The sequence below is a fragment of the Peromyscus eremicus genome, chromosome 13, assembly GCF_949786415.1.
Source record: "Peromyscus eremicus chromosome 13, PerEre_H2_v1, whole genome shotgun sequence".
In the NCBI taxonomy this organism is placed as follows: domain Eukaryota; kingdom Metazoa; phylum Chordata; class Mammalia; order Rodentia; family Cricetidae; genus Peromyscus; species Peromyscus eremicus.
In genome coordinates this window covers 8,121,021-8,137,359 of record NC_081429.1, presented here as the reverse complement: position 1 = coordinate 8,137,359, position 16,339 = coordinate 8,121,021, and the positions used below count along the sequence as shown (strand labels likewise).

General features: G+C 48.6%; 1 protein-coding gene across 1 annotated transcript in view; it reads right to left on the bottom strand.

Moving 5' to 3' along the window:
• Positions 1-7,963, bottom strand: part of Twist2 (twist family bHLH transcription factor 2) — a 49,963-nt gene extending 42,000 nt beyond the window's left edge. Inside the window, exon 1 of the mRNA XM_059278445.1 lies at positions 7,442-7,963. Within this exon, the coding sequence (XP_059134428.1) occupies positions 7,481-7,963 (483 nt within the window). The 3' untranslated portion in view covers positions 7,442-7,480. The remainder of the gene's footprint in view (positions 1-7,441) is intronic.
• Positions 7,964-16,339: the final 8,376 nt, after the last annotated feature.

Genomic DNA, 16,339 nt, shown 5'->3' with positions numbered 1-16,339 from the left:
TGTTCCATACAGAAATGACACAGAACTGCCCACTTTTTAAGTATAAAACACACGGAAATGCTGGGACGAGAGACCAGTATCTGAGACGAGCAGGGGGTGAAGAGGAGGACTCTCAATCCACTGGCTCTTTAGAGGACACTAAGGTTCAAAGGGGAGCTCTGCAATCGGCAGTAATTTGTCATCTGGAGAAACACCCCAAAGTCCACGCTGCCTTTACAGTCCCAGCTTGCTCACGTGGCATGGGCATGCCCTTGGTTGCACAGGGGAGATCAACCCCATAACTCTCTCAGCTCTTCTTGAGGGAGTTACCTGTTCTGCCTGTCGCACCCTTGGGTAGGGACGCATCTGGTCCCCTGTGCAGTTTGGAGTTTGGTAAAGCAAGTCATTTTGAAAGAGAAAATTCCACCAGCTAGGACATTAACAGGCTCTTGGACACAGATACAGATTTCTGATTGAGGGCATTTTATTCTAATAGTTAGAAAAAAATCGAGAAACAAGAGCAGCTACTGGTTAAGGAGAGGAGTCTCCAAACACACATGTGGGTCTGGGGATCTGGGCAAGCAGTTCACACTGCATGGAACTCCCAGGACTCTGGAATGACAGGATCCTTACAGAGGGTGTGTTTGCCCCTCCAACATGACCTTATCACTCTGGGAAACCTAAGGTCAGACTTGGTGATATTCCTCTATTGCCTTTAGGTGGGAAACCTCACTCAGACCTCAGGAAATTTTTTTTTTTTTTTTTTTTTTTTTTTTTTTTTTTTTTTACAAAGTTGACATCCTAACTAAAGAGTCAACGAGCGCACTGGGTCAGAAAAGGAAGGACAGGATTTCCAGGGGAAGGACGGCTCGCCAGGCTGAGAGACTCAGTAGCCAGATCCTTCACTAGAAGGTTCCTAGCTCCATGTGCAGCATAAGCCGATCCATTTGACGAGGAGAGCCCCAGAGGCTGGGCCTGCGCTAATGGATGGCGATAGTTAGAAGCCAGTTTATAATGCAGTCTGTGATTCAGAACTAATTGATTTCGGGAAAAGCAATCCCCAAATAAGATGCCATTCACATATTAACCCCACGCACATCAATAGAGGCATGCTGATGCTCAATTTTAAAAAATGCCTTCCCCCTCCTCTCTCTCCCACCTTGCAGATATTTGGGTATTTTTTTACAGAAATAGTAACAGCGTTTTTACTTATCAAGGCAAGCAATCTCTTTAAGAATAAGACTTAAAGTTTGCAAAAGTTTCTGGAAAGCGCCCCAGTGACCTGGCCTTATTCACTAGGGGCACCCCTCTTAAGCCCTGGGGTGAAGTCTGAGAAAGACCATGGACACGCTTATCTTCTGGGGGAGGCAACTGGCTGTTGACTTCTGATCTCTCGGCACACCCGACTAAATCAGTCCACTCACAGACCTGAGAGGGATGACTGGAGCGTTCGTCTCTAGATGTGACGGAAAGACAGTGCTGGCTGCTGGCATTTCCGCTCAGGGCGTGTTAACTCTGAGTGGAGCACATAAGGGCGCCCTCCAGGCAGCAGAGCACCAGTTTATCAGATTCAGGCTTAGCTTCTTCTCTGCAGTCTGTTTATTTTACAAGGCAACCCCTTTCTGCTGTCCAAGCAAACAAGACTCTCTGGGACCTTCTGAACAGGGGTCTCAGAAAGGCTGGGTATGGGGGTGCTGGAGAGATGCTCAGGAATTAAGCGCACTGGCTGGTCTTCCAGAGGACCCAGGTTGGATTCCCAGCACTCACATGGTGGCTCACAACCCTCTGTAACTCCTGTTCCAGGGGACCTGATGCCATCTTTTGCCTCCGTGGGCACCAGGCACACATGTGGTACACGGACATACATGTAAATAAATCACCCACACTCACAAAGTAAAAATAAAATTATATGAAAAGATACATAAAAGGAGGAAGGAAGACTGGTTGGCACTTGTTTGTGGAACAGAGGGAAATGGTTCACAGGGAGAGTGTGGGCCTTCCTTCTTTCTGAGCCAGGACGAGGGTTACAGAAAGTCGAGGTTTCCTTCAAATCCACCGTCCCAGTCACACCCCAGACAAGCAGAAACACAGATGAACTCCAGAACATCTTCCCCAAAATGTGCCGTTGATGGGCACGCTCTTTGGGTAGAACGTGAACTAGACAGAGGGTTTTAAAATCGCTGCCTGGTACCGAACTCGGAGTTCCGCCCATCCTTCACGGGGGTGGCAGAAAACGAACCACAGAATTGGAGGACTCAGCTAGGTCAAAGATGCTTCTCCTGAGATCCCAGAAATGAAGTCAGAGCTCTAAACAGGCAGAGGCTGGCTTGTCCCCATCTTCCCTTGGTCACATGATGAAGGGAAGCACTGGAGGAGAGGAGGCTGAGCCCTGAGAGGCTCCATAGACCCAATACCTGGGCTTCTCAGCCCTGTCCTGTCTCACTCATAGTCACAGGACTCGACATGATTCTGAGCAAGAGTTAGCAATAACAAAAACATTCCACGCGGCTCAAACACTCAGAGTAACTGTTTTCAAGGAGCATTGAAGGTTTCCTTCGTGTTGGAGTAAAGTCACATGGTAGCCTCTCCAGCTTCAGATCCAAAGTTCCCTTTGATGTGACAACTATTGGTAATCACTGAGCGGGGGGTGAGGAGGATTCCACTGTGCCTCAGTTTACACCAGCATGAAAATTACAGCCTTAACATCACATTCTCATTCCAAATAAACACTCAATTAAGGCCGTTTAACATAGCTAAATCACATCAGAAGGCTTGCTGCAGAATCGATACAAAATGTGTTCTCAAGACAAAGTTCATGATTTGAGATCTCATCCCATGTCTCTCTCCCTCTCTCTCTCTCTCTCTCTCTCTCTCTCTCTCTCTCTCTCTCTCTCTCTCTCTCTCTCACACACACACACACACACACACACACACACACACACACACAAACTCTGAAACTTGAATCTTTACATTACTTGGTGAATCACTCTAAATCATTCTTTAGAATTTTATTTTGGTGAATATAATGATGAGCCAAATAATCTTAACATCCTCAGAAGTAGATGCATGCCCCTTTCAGACAAAACTGTCCACAAATCTATTTGCAAAGTGCTTTCTCTGCTAGTCTGAAAATCAACTCCTGCTGGAATTAAACGTTTGCTTTTATGTTTCTGGGACACCACTCTTTGCTTGGGACCTTCTAAGTAATTATAAACTGAAACTGTGTCAAGACCTCAAGTTCTATAGATATACAATTGCACAAACAAGGAAAATGTAGATATTTGTATAGATTTTTAGTTTATTACTCAGAGATAAAACATAGTAATAATCCCTTATGAAACTGGCCCATTTAAACACAGAGATTATTTCGTATAGAATATGTTTAATTTTTTTTTTAACTGGGAAGGAAAACTGGGAGAAGCGGGGGTATAGGCGATGAATGTGATCAAAGATATGGTATGCTTGAAAGAAAGTGTCTTCATGAAACCCATTGCATTAAAAAGTTTATATACCAATAAATACTTTAAAATGTTTAACTTTGAGGTAACTTTAATTTTTCAGAAGGTTCTGTGATCTTACTCATTTCTCCTGAGGATGGCATCTTCCTAAACCCTAAAACTTCATAGCCCCTAGACCTTCAGGTGTTATCATGTTATTCCTGCATGTGCATATGGTGTGTGTGTGTGTGTGTTTGTGTGTGTGTGTGTGTGTGTGTGTGTTCAGTGCCTTGCAGTTTTATCACATGTGTAGGCTCGGGTGACCGTGCACAATATCTTTGGAAGCAGTTTCTGACTTTTGAGTTTCATCTTGGCTTTTGAAAACAGCCATGTGTGAGTCTCTTCAATCCTTTTACTTCTGTGACCACGGCCTGTCTCTTGGCTACAGTAACTTACTCGTCTCTTTGAATTTTACAGCCTCCTTCGTGAACTCACTGCTGGGGGAGAGCTTTGTGTTCACTTGCTTTCTGTAGCACGCTTCTGCTTTCCCAAGGAAAGAAAGCAACATACACAACATTCCTGCCCGACTCACAGGGCTCTTAAAGATACCAGGGAGAATAGATGGATGCAGACATTAAGCTGAAAACCTGCCACAAAAGTGCAGCCTTTAAACTTGGCTTATTAAAATGTTTTTTTTTTAAAGTCTGGATTTAAACTCTAGTTATGAGTTACAGTGCCCTGTGCACAAAGAGTGGACTTCATGATGTCTTTGCCAGGCAAAATTAGCCCCGCATCTGTGCCTTCTATTCGGGACACAGGCGCATGAGGCTGGTGTGAACAATGCTTCCAGGCTTACAACCTGCTTGAAAGAGAAGCGTTTTCAGAAAACCTCCGTAAAGGACATTTCAGATGACCTCAAAACGCCATTCCAGCCTATTCCAGCCCCCTTGCCAGCCAGATGGGAGGCAGGAAAATGCTGCTGTTCTTTAGAAGTTCCGCTCCTCCCCCCCTCCCACCCCCCAGCGGTTCTTACTGTAGGGAACTCTGTAAGACAATCTCACTTGCATTTCAGGTAACTCAGCTGTTTGGTCTGGTGTACTCCACAAACAAAAGCTCCGCTGGGATTCTGCATTTCCGTTCCTCTCCAGGAAGAGTTTTCTTTGGAGACTAGCTAACTACCCGGATACAGCAAACACCTCCATGGAGCAAGCTTCCAGAGGAGAGGAGAAGCTGACATGGGTTGGAAGCCGAGAGGGACACACACTTTGTCCATAGGAGCCAAAAGTGCTCGGAAAGAAAAGAAGGAAAGGAAGGTGTGGCGGTCTGAGATGAAAATCTGTTGAAAAACCGTGCAGAGTCAGCAGAATGGGAGACGATACCTCCTTCAGTTATGATGGAGACAGCAGAATAAAGTGTGGCTGAGAAATGGCTGCCTTTCCCTGTCCTGGGCCAGGTGACAGCGACCCTGCTCAGAGGCCTACAGCATCTCACAAACACTCAGGGCCTCTTCTGAGACTTCTTTCAGTCAGCTGAGTCCCGCTGACTGGGAAGACTCCCGACACCTAGTCTAATTGAGTTTTTGAACACCCAGCCAAGGAAAGACAGGATAAACTTTAGTATAAGTTGGACTTCATGGGCCGGACCATGTTTCTCTCCACAGTCAAGAACAATTTAGGCTTTGTGTTGTTAGTAAAAATATGTCACAATAGACATTAAAATTATATACACTCCACTGAAACGTCTAGGGTTTTTTCCCCTCCTGAGGCAGATAATTAATGTTTCTTGGAAATGTTACAAAGAAATAACCAATTACAATTAGTAACATTTCCAGGAGACTAGAGTAATTGCAATTGTATCTATGCTTCTTAAGAGGAACGGGTTAAGAACAAGAACACAAAGGTGTTCCTTAACAACTTGGTAATACATTAGACCAAGGCAGGTCCAGCATCAGTGTATCAAACATGGGTGCATTTCTTTGGAAAGAGTCCTCTGTGTGTGCAGACCCCAGCTTACCTGACTAGCCATTGTATTTCATTATATGAAAGTAAACATGACTGCATCTTGCTTTCCAATTCAATGTGTTATCTGATCGTTTCATGCCTTTTTGTCCAAATAAGCTCTTCACATTTTTCATTTGTTTATTACAGATACTGCATTTTGAATTTTAAAACATATTTGATTGCAATATGTGATTGAGTCAAAGTTTTTGAAGAGAGCAATTATCTTAAAATGAATTTTAAATGTTCCTACTAAATTCTTGCATCAGGGTAATATCTCCTAGTGTTGGCTTTCAATAATTTTCTGCAGGGCTATCTTAACTATAATTTTGTTGACATTTTCCTTAAACAAATGCTATGTGTGTGTATAAGAAGATGGCGTATTTCATCTGCCTCTGCTTCCTCAGACACGCTGTAAACTATAGTGGTATGAAGAGTGAGTGGAAGTTAACTAATGGACACTCATAATTTAGGCAGCAAAAACCAGAATTAATGTATTATCCCTCTGTAGCTTCGAGCACTCGGCCAACCCAAACTTTCTTTCTTAGAGAAATGCGTGATTGAGACAATTCCCATCTGTTTTTGACAAACACAAGGGAAGATTCCCACCAGTGACTCTGTTAAAAGCTCTTCTTAACAACTATAAGATGGTCATTATTCCAGGAGTTTATTTCATCAAAACAATTTTCGGTGATAGGAAGAAAGAGAGAGGGAGAGGGAGAGAGAGAGAGAGAGAGAGAGAGAGAGAGAGAGAGAGAGAGAGAGAGAAAGGAAAACCCATTGTACGAGACCAATGTTTTGTAGTCAGAGCAGAAACTTTCAAGATATTTTAAAACGATAAAAATAGAAATAGCTGTTTAGGACAATGGGTGGCCATGCTGATCTTGATTAACCTAAATTCCTTCTGTGTAAAGTGGAGACTTTCATTTAAAAGAAACATCACAAGATGTGTGAAAAACTAAGGGAAATTAAGTAGGAAGGATTTTCTACACCACTCTCCCTCAAAAGATCGCAGCAAGGCCTCCAAAGAGCGGAGCCCTCAATCTTGCCTGGAGGACGTTGACTCTGGGGCTGCCTAAACAATCTGCTAAGCCGCGGGGGCAGGACGTCCTAAATGCTCTTCTAGAGAGAAACACGCCTTCCAGGGATCGGCGGTGTCCAGGTGCCTTTCCCCAGGCAGGGCCCAGCACATACTGCTTCTTCACCCCCATCCTATGCTCAAACCTGTTACCCCGACTGGATCCCTTGCGTTTTCTTGCTGCGGCGCGGGCGGGACTCCTCTGTGTCTTTCTAAGTTCAAGGCTGGTACGCTAGGCGCCCAACTCTAGATAAGATCCACCTGCCTGCCCTGCAGCCAGCAACTCCAAGCCCTGCATCCACCCTGGCCTGGGTGCCTGGGGTCTCCTGCGCTCCTGGCGCCCAGCGATCTGCTCTGCAAGGCTGTGACTCTGGAGCCCCAGCGCAGGACATAAACCTCTCTGCCTTCCCAGGTAAACTCCCGCGGCGCCACCGGCCGGCATCACAGTACCTACTGAGCGGGTTAGAGCTCAAACCCTCTAGCATCCAAGGCGCGGGCAGGAACTGCAGTCAGAAAGAGCTGATTGTCTGCACCACGCGTGGGCTGTGGCTCCGCAGAATGAGCGTGAAGCAACAAGTCGGAGACAACCCAGCGGGCTTAGCATCTCCCGGCCTCTGATGGCCTAAAGAAGACGTTTTGACAGCCGCTCCCCACAGGGTCACCCACAGACACCCATCCACCAAGATGGAAAGTGTGACCATTTGTCCGAGAAGAGTATTCAGACCTTGCTTGGGAGCCACTGAACAGAGGGTTCCGAACTGATGCCCCTGGCAAAAGGCCTCGGGTGTGCCCCTGGGACAAGAGAGTTTTCCCATCTCCCGCCAATCCTTGCAGGGTGGAGAAACCCCATCCCCGTGCGGTGGCCTGAGGGATCTCGACGAGGAGGGATGCTCTGGCCCGCCCGCCCACCCACCCGTGCGTCGAGGGTGCCCATCTCACGCAGCACCTACCCTGGCGTGCGGGTCCGGAGGTGGGTGGCGCGGCGGGCGCTAGTGGGAGGCGGACATGGACCACGCTCCCTCCATGCGCCACACGGAGAAGGCGTAGCTGAGACGCTCGTGAGCCACGTAGCTGCAGCTGGTCATCTTATTGTCCATCTCGTCGCTCTGCAGAACCTGGTAGAGGAAGTCTATGTACCTGGCGGCCAGCTTGAGCGTCTGGATCTTGCTGAGCTTGTCAGAGGGGAGCGTGGGGATGATCTTGCGCAGCGCGGCGAAGGCCTCGTTGAGCGACTGGGTGCGCTGGCGCTCGCGCACGTTGGCCAGGATGCGCTGGCTCTGCAGCTCCTCGAAGGACTGCGCGCTCGGACTGCCTTTCTTGCCGCGCTTGCCCGGGGTCGGGCTGCCATCTTCGCTCGACTTCTTGCTGTAGCGCCGCTTCCGGCCGAAGCGCTTGGGCTGCCGCTCCAGCTCTTCCTCGCTGGTGCCCAGACTGTCCACGGGGGACACCGGCGAGCTGGAGCCCTCCTCCATGGCGCCCGCCCGGCGCGCGTGGGGCTGGGGGGCGCCGAGCGCACGCCGCTGGCCAAGCCCGCGGCCGCGGAGCGCAGGCTCCTGGGTCGCTTGCAAAGTCTCTGATTTCGAGGCCGGCTTGTGCAAAACCGAGGTCTCCGGGAGAGGAAGTTATTCTAACTTTTTTGGAAACTCTATCCCGGCTGGGTTGCTAAATAGCTGTCATGAGCGAGGGCGGCGCGCTGATTGGCCACGGTGGCCAGGGGCAGGACGAGTTCTGGGGCCTTCGCCGGCCGCCCCCCCCCCATCCCCGAGGGGGGGCGGCACTTTCAGTTTTGTCTCCTCTTTTTCGGCCCTGACTGTGGCCGGCATGTCGGAGGCCGGGTCCGCGCGTGCAGTCTGCGCTCCTACCTAAGGCGCGGGGCCGCTAATCAGCGGTGCTGGCTCTAGGCTCAACCGGGCCTGGCTTTGTCTGAGCCTCGTGGAGCAGATTTGGCCCTGCCAGGGTTCAGGGTCTCCACGAGGGGTGGAGGAGGCGAGTCCAAGCCCAGATAGATGTGCTCCGTGGACCAAGGACGCAGCTGGGAGCCTCTTGGGGCGCGCACTGAGACCTCACCGCCAGCAACGCGATCCTGCCCGCTGTGAGTGGAGCTGTGCAGGCAGAGAGCCACGACCCCTGGCAGGGCAGATACTCGCGTGCTGGCAGAGATGTCCATCCACCCCTACGATCTCGTCTCTAGGAGCCTTAGAGACGCCGCCCCGCTCCAGCCAGAATGCGAGTCGGGGACCACTTTTTAATTCCGATTTTCTGGGGGAACTTCGGTCTGGACACCTTTTCAGAACTTCCCCCCTGAATGCTTTATGCTTAGGTACCACAGCGAGCCTCTGCGGGAGCGCCGGGTGCCCGCCACGCCCGCCTGCCTGGCCCTGCCCTGAGTGTTGGGTCCCGGCTTGGGGCTCAACCTCAGCCTCTGCACTTTACTTGATTTTCAAGCAAGTGGTGGACCCAGAACACTGAAAATAGGGAGAGGCTGACCCTCCTCAAAGTCCCCTGCCCTGGGCACACTGGTGGGAGCTTCAGTAGGAGGGCTCAGGGATGCAGAACATTGGGCCAGGCCTTGGTGAACAGACACCGTGGACCCCGGCCCTTTGCCATCTGGACGCTGAGCGCCAGCGCGTTTGAAGTGCTCGGGGTCTCTTTGTTCGCCAGGCCGCTCTAGCTGGGGCCTGGAGGTGGTTTACAGCTTCCTTGCCTTTGAACCTATTCCCAGGTGACCCGGGCTCAACTAGGCCGGGCTTGAGCATGGCTGTCAGAGGAGTCCTGTGATCAAGGGCTGGCTAGGTCTTATTGAAGTTGAACCTGGGGCCAGAGACTCCTCAGCATCAGCAGCTCCTGGGGGCAGTCAGGCGGGCCACGAGGTGGGGCCCGCGGGCTGAGACCACTGTCCTAGGAAGCTGGAAGGGCTACCTATGGCACTTCTTGCCCCCTCACCAAAGATCTGGGTTCTCTGCTCTGGGGGACATCCAACGCCCACCACCACCGGAGCAATACTCTGTGGAGAGCAGGCCCACTTGCAGAGGACTGTCACAGTGCTACACGTCGCTCCTTAAAAGCTCCCTGGCTCCAGGAAGTTAGTTAAAGTGACCAGCCTTACTCAGGCTGAGTGCTTTTCGTCCTCCCTTCTGGGGAAACCACATTTTATGCAGTACCCCAAAGTAGCTTGCTTTCTTTTTAAAATGCAAAACGAATTTAAGGAGCAAAAGAGAGTATCCAGAACTCAGGCTCCTGCCTGCCTGGGTGGCTTTTCTGGGGACTTCCGGGTGGAAGGCATCGGTACAGGCATGCTGGGTCAATTTTGCCACCCTGTATCACTCGGGTGAGGAGTCGTTTCCCCCACCCCCACCCCCTTGCGCACCCCCTTCCCTGAGCCTGGACCCTCTTTAAAGTCTGGCTTAAATAAATCAGATGATATTGTCCTCTCTCTAAAACCAAAGAGTGTTTTTCCAACAGAAGCCTTCCAGGGTCCAGCCCAGCCCACCCCCCTTTCGTGTCTGTTTCTCTTTCTCACTGTCTTCTCCCCTCCTCCCTTCCTCCAGGAGGCAGAGGTCATAGTTGAGATGGAAAGGAAAACAGCCCAGCCAAGAAGCCTCCTAGGTCTCAAGCAGCCCAGGGCTCAGTTCAGCCTGGGGATGGGGGTGGGGACATTGCATGGAACACGGAGCTGCCGCTCAAGATGGGGGGGTCCCCCTTACCTAGGACTGTGGTTCTCAATTTTCCTAAGACTGCGACCTTTTAATATAGTCTCTCATGTTGTGGTGACCCCCCCCAACATAAAATTATTTCATTGCGAATTCATAACTGTAATTTTGCTATTGTTATGAATTGTAATGTAAATATCTGATATGCGACCCCTAAAGGGGTCGAGACCCACAGGTTGAGAATAGCTGACCTAGGCGCTAAGCATTGATGATTTCACATGTGGCCACAGTGGTCGGCTTTTTGTGAATTCCCAGCCACCAGCTCACTTAGGTCTTTGCTCTTCTTCAGGGTGGGGCTTTTCTATCTTAAACACCTTTAACAAACCAAAATTGTATGGAGTCAGAAAAAAACCCTTGCTGGTGGAATTTGGAACACCTTTCTCTCTCAGGCATTGCCTCAGTTGAAACTTAAAATAAAAATAAAAAAGTGAGGCATAGACAATGCCAGAGCATCTCCAGTGTCCTGAACCAGACGGTGGGAAGGTGACACTCAGACTTCCCTTTCTTTCAGGTTGGTTGAAATGCAACGCTAATGAAAAAGCAATCAGTTTGGGAAATAATATTCTGGTTATTGATATACCTGAATTTTTTGTCCTTTTAAAAAACAAGTCATTAATAAGGCTAATAAAACCAAAGTATTAATGACACAGGAACAAAATGTGTTTGTGTGGATATCCACCAGACCACCCAGATTCACTCCAACATGTGTGAAATATCACGCAGTAAGGGTTCATGGGCACACATGCAGTTCTTGGTATATTTATTCATTATCGAACGTGGAAAATCATGTCAACGCTTCTTTTCGTGTGTGTAAAAACGTGTGCTTTGTTTCACGGGACTTCGATTTCTTAAATAAAAATATGAGCTGACGTTCTGAAAGCGTCTGCTATTGCTTTCTCTGAACCAGGCACTCTGTTTTCACAGTGGACTTGGTGGCTGCTGGCTGGGTACTGTCACCTGGGGATGGTCTTCCATGCCAGGACACAGTCAGACAGCTCCTAAGCTTTATTAGGATAATAAACGTTTCTTGATACTCAGGAAACATTTTTTTACAATCCCTCAGAAGCTGTAGAGAGAGCAGTAAACATCCATTCAAATGCTACGGCTGCTACCTTTTGTCCAATCGCAGGTACGGTAAGCACACCTGTGCGCTCCTGCAGACTCGTCGTCATAGTAAAGCTGTGAGAGATGAGATCAGACACTTAGCAGGGCTCCTGTGTGTATGTGTTGGTGAACCGGTGGGTTGTCACCTCCTCTCGAGTTGAGTGAGGCAAAGCTTAAGCAGATGACAGAAGCTGTTATTTGTGTAACAGACCCTGTGACCTTTATCAAGAGGTTGAAGATGCCTTCTTGGTCCTTTCGCTGTTTTGGGCAGCAGCCTGCTAGTGGCTTGCACAGCAAGAGAACTCAGGTGCCTTTCTTTTGAATCACTGTCTTAGACATGGGGCACAGTGAACATGAAACTCATCTACAGAAGCCCTGATTCCAGAGGTGGGCTTTTGAGAAGTATGTCAGGCTGGGGACCTGACTCTCTAAACCACAGGGGTCTTCAGCATCGCTTTGCTGAATGTTAAAACTGTTTGGGGATCATATGCTGTTGGCTTCTTAACAATGCCCCATGTCACTGTTGGTGCCCTTCCTAGCTGGATTTGTGTCGTTCAGAACATTCCCTGTGGGAGCCTCTGGCTGGCTAGGGAGCAGAACAGGCATTTACTTCTCATCCTACAGTCCCAGGTTTAAGCAAGCCCCACAGTGAATTATTGACTCCTAGGGATTAGCCTGATGTCTTCTAGAAAGTAAGCCTTAGAGCCAATCCCACCTCCACTACAGTGTCAGCAGAGGATGAAGTCACACTTCACAGGATGAGAACTCACGTCCAAGGTACACACTATAGGCAGGAAAGATTGTTTTTGTAACCCCAACAGGTGGATGCGTGCTGAGACCTTAGGGTAGGGGCTCCACCACTGTGTCTGTAATGTTACCAGGGGTTTAGTCCAGTGCCAAGGCTAGAAGCAGTCCCACCCTCCCTGCTATAGGTATCCCATTTCTTCTTGATTTGATGCTGCCCTGGCTTGTGGAATTTAGAATCAGCTAAAAGACTAGCCTCTGGCTACATCTGCAAAGACATTTCCAGAGAGGTTGAACTGAGGAGAGAGCCTACCTTGATGTAGGTGGCGCCATTCCATGGGCAGGGGTCTGAGACTATTGAAAAGGAGAAAGTGAGCTGAGCACCGGCATTCATCTTTCTGCGCTTCCTGACTGCAATTAGCCACCCCCTCCCCCTCTGCAGCTGCCCTGCCTTCCTATGCCGTGAGCCAACATAAGCCCTTCTTCCCTTAAATTGCTTCTTGCTAGGCATTCCATCATGGCGATGAGAAAGACCATTAAGATACTGTCAGTATTCATGTTTCCAAAGGTAAAATCACCACTGTTTCTCTGTCAGTCTTAACTGTAATCATTTCACATCTTTGGGAGTCAAGGTTTCCAGAGACAGGGGAAACAGACATGGGTATGAACGGGAGGAGATAAATGATGGTGCTGAGTCCAGTGGAATTGGGGCTCATCCTGTATTTCTTAGCAATGGGCATCCTGGTCCTGACCCATGGGATGACCTGAGATCATTGACCTTTCTGCTATCTGCTGGAATGAACCATTCATTGGTCAAGGTCTGGGGCCAAACTCTGCCACATAAGACCGAGCATCTTTTTGTAGGGGAAGGTGAGGATAGGACTCTGTCCCAGACTGCTTGGTAATGTTAAAAGGAGAAGAGCCTAAACATGATTCCACAAGCCAGAGCAGGGCAAGATGAAAGGCCTTAGCACAATGGCCATGGATAGAAACATATGAGATACGATCAAACCCATGAATCAGTGTCAGTCAAACACAAGTCCCAGTGGTCACCATTGGCGGCTGCTAAGAAGTTGGCTCACAGCTCCGGGAATGGTGAACAAAAGGGAAGAGGTAAGACTGAAGCCAGGCTTTCTCATCAACCAAGCGCACTTCACAGTCATTGAGGGGCTGCTGGGAAAATGGCCCATTCTAAGCAGGCTCTTCAATGGGTGAGGATCCCAGCACAGTGGGATCACACCAGGATCATTCTGCAGAGCTCTAGTGGGAGAATGGGTAAACATCGAAGGCACAGAGAAGCAGCCCACCCCTCTAAGATGAACAAACAGACCCGCTATCCCAGCACTGCGTTCTAGGGGCCAGTTCCAGGAAATCTGTGGTGAATATGGGTGGGTATAGTGGTGTCACGTGATGCTTTTGGCTCTGCCCCCTCTGATCAGCTTCTAAAGGGCTCCTTGCACTGTTTACCACAATGGGTAAGACTGGCCACGTCTAGAGCCATGCCAGTGGCTAAGGGGTGCTTGTACCCCTGCACTGGAGGGGAGCCTGTGGCAGGAGCGAAGGCCCAGAATCCTTGGCTGCAAATAATCAAAGGGCAACCTGAATCTGCTTATCAGAGAAAGAATGTATTAACTCATTTATGTGGATATCTTGGGCTTGTTTAGGCTTAGCTAGATCCAGAAGACTCAGTGACTTTTCCTGTGGCTTCTCCTTCTCCGCATCTCAACTCTGCTTCCCTCTGTGTGGAGATGTCAGATCTGACATGAGAGGCCTGAAGCCCCAAGGTGAGACCTGGCTGGCTTGACTTCAGGGTTAAGGGCTATGATTGTTCCTGTAAAACATAGACAGGGGGTCCATCTGGTGTCCTGAAGGTGAGGAGGTCCTAGGAAGAGACACTGGTGTAACTGTTTTCCTATGTCTCACCCAGTCTGCAGGCGCTCAGACCCAAGGAAACACACAGAGGCCTATATTAATTAAAACTGCTCAGCCATTAGCTCAAGCTTACTACTGAATAGCTCATACACTTAAACTCAGCCCATTTCTGTTCATCTATATGTCACCACGTGTTCCATGGCTTTACCTGTGTGCCATTACATGCTGCTCCCTGGATGGCAGGATGGCGTCTCCTGACTCAGTCTTTCTCTTCCCAGAATTCTCCTTCTCTGCTTATCCTACCTATATACTTCCTGCCTGGCTACTTGGCCAATCAGCATTTTATTAAACCAGTGTACAAAAACATTATTCCACAGCATTTCCCCTTTTCTGTTTAATGAAAAAGGAAAGTTTTAACTTGAACATAGTAAAATTATATATAACAAAACAGTTATCAAGCAAGAATTATAGTTACAATACACTGGGCTGATGAACAATATGTGTGGGTCTGGGAACCATGGAAAGAGGTGGGCAAGGCTCCTGAGGGTCACAAAGAACCAGATACTAAGTTTCGATTTCCTGCTGGTGGCAGTGGGATGCAAAGAAGTGTTGTAAGGAAGTGATGGCCACAACTGATTTGGTTCTGAAGGCAGCTGCAGAAGTCAGCCAAGGAATGGCTGCATGTGTGCACACTCATGTGTGGGAGGGGGAGAGGGGAGAGCACGTGCACACGTGTGCACGTCTGTGTATACATGCTGGGAAGAGGAATACAGTACACGTCCACACGTTTATGCATGCACCCCTGTGTGACTACACACATGTATGTGTTCGAGGGCATGTGTGTCTGCAGGTGTATGCTCATGTGTGTATTTGCATAGGGTATAGAGGTTGGGTTTTCAGAAAAGGAAGCTCAGGCATTGGCTGCTCCTGGTGTGACAAGGATGCCCGAAGCTTGGCTTGGATTAGAGTGAGGTCACATCGATCCAGCACAGGACAGCCACAGTGTCTTTGTGGTTTTGTTTAAACTGGTTGGGACAGGGAAGCATGCAACTTACATGCTGTTTTACCATGTAAGAAAACAATTAACAAGAACCAGCTAGCACACTGGCTACATAGAAGGGCAGAAAAAGAACCAAGAGCTGGGTCAGGGTCTCAAGAGACTTGACTCCATCCCCATCATTGCCTGGGATGACCTTGGATTAGTCTGCTGCAGGCCGCAGGAATATATTATAAGAACTCAGCTGGTGCCGGGCAGTGGTGGCGCACGCCTTTAATCTCAGCACTCGGGAGGCAGAGCCAGGCGGATCTCTGTGAGTTCAAGGCCAGCCTGGTCTCCAAAGCGAGTTCCAGGAAAGGCGCAAAGCTACACAGAGAAACCCTGTCTCGAAAAACCACAAAAAAAAAAAAAAAAAAAAAAAAAAGAACTCAGCTGGTTATGGCAAAGTCACTACCTGGAGGGATCAGGGAATTCCTCCAGAGGAAGCCAAATCCCAAGGAGTTTTTGGTGTTACTTGGCTTGTTATATATCAGCTGTATTCTGTTATGAAAGTCATGTGTGCCTTCATAGTTTTCCCAATTGATTTTTCCCTAAGAAGGGCTAACAGTGTGGACTGATCACTCTCTGGACATACACATTCCAGGTATTTGGAGAACAGCCTCAGGAAAGGCTTTCTCTGGAATCAGATATCTCCCTTGGCCACTTTCAAGGACTAGCCGTAATAACAGTCCACATGCAAGTCTCCTGATTTAAGGTAAATTCCACAAGGAGACACCACCTAGGTCAGGCGGACGTTAAGTAATAGCTTTACACAATTCAGCTCACACTCTCCTTTCTTACAGCCTTACTAACTTTATAGACCGCTAACTCCTTACCTAACCACTTCTAGGAATATTTAGATAACCTTCTGCGCTGACAGCTATGCTCAGCCAGAACCCCAGTTCAAGTCTCCCTGTAATTATCGTCATTGGCAGCATCCGGCCAGGTCCATTCCCAGATGGAGGAAAGTACCTTATCAGAGATACCTCTGTACTCTCTAAGAACAGACTTAAGCATCCAGGCTACCCATTTGAGAAGGCCTGGCGGATATGCCAATTAAGCTTTACTTCCTCCTTTTCCAAACCTTACCTCTGGTTCCAGATCTCCCTTTAACTATCACCAGAGGCATCTAGCTGTACACAGGTTGCCTAGCAACTGAGCACACTTCCCCCACCCTGCAGAAAAACGGCAGATAGCTTGGACAGATAGGAGCCACAGGAGAAAAAAGAAGATAGTTTTATTTTCTCCCATTGACCTAGCAACTTATAGATTCTTAACATTTTCTACTAATCATGTTTAAGACTATAGTTGAACACATAAGATCCCCTCTTCTTAGATATTACCTGAATTCAGCCTTTAGTTAATTCATTTCCCCATTGGTC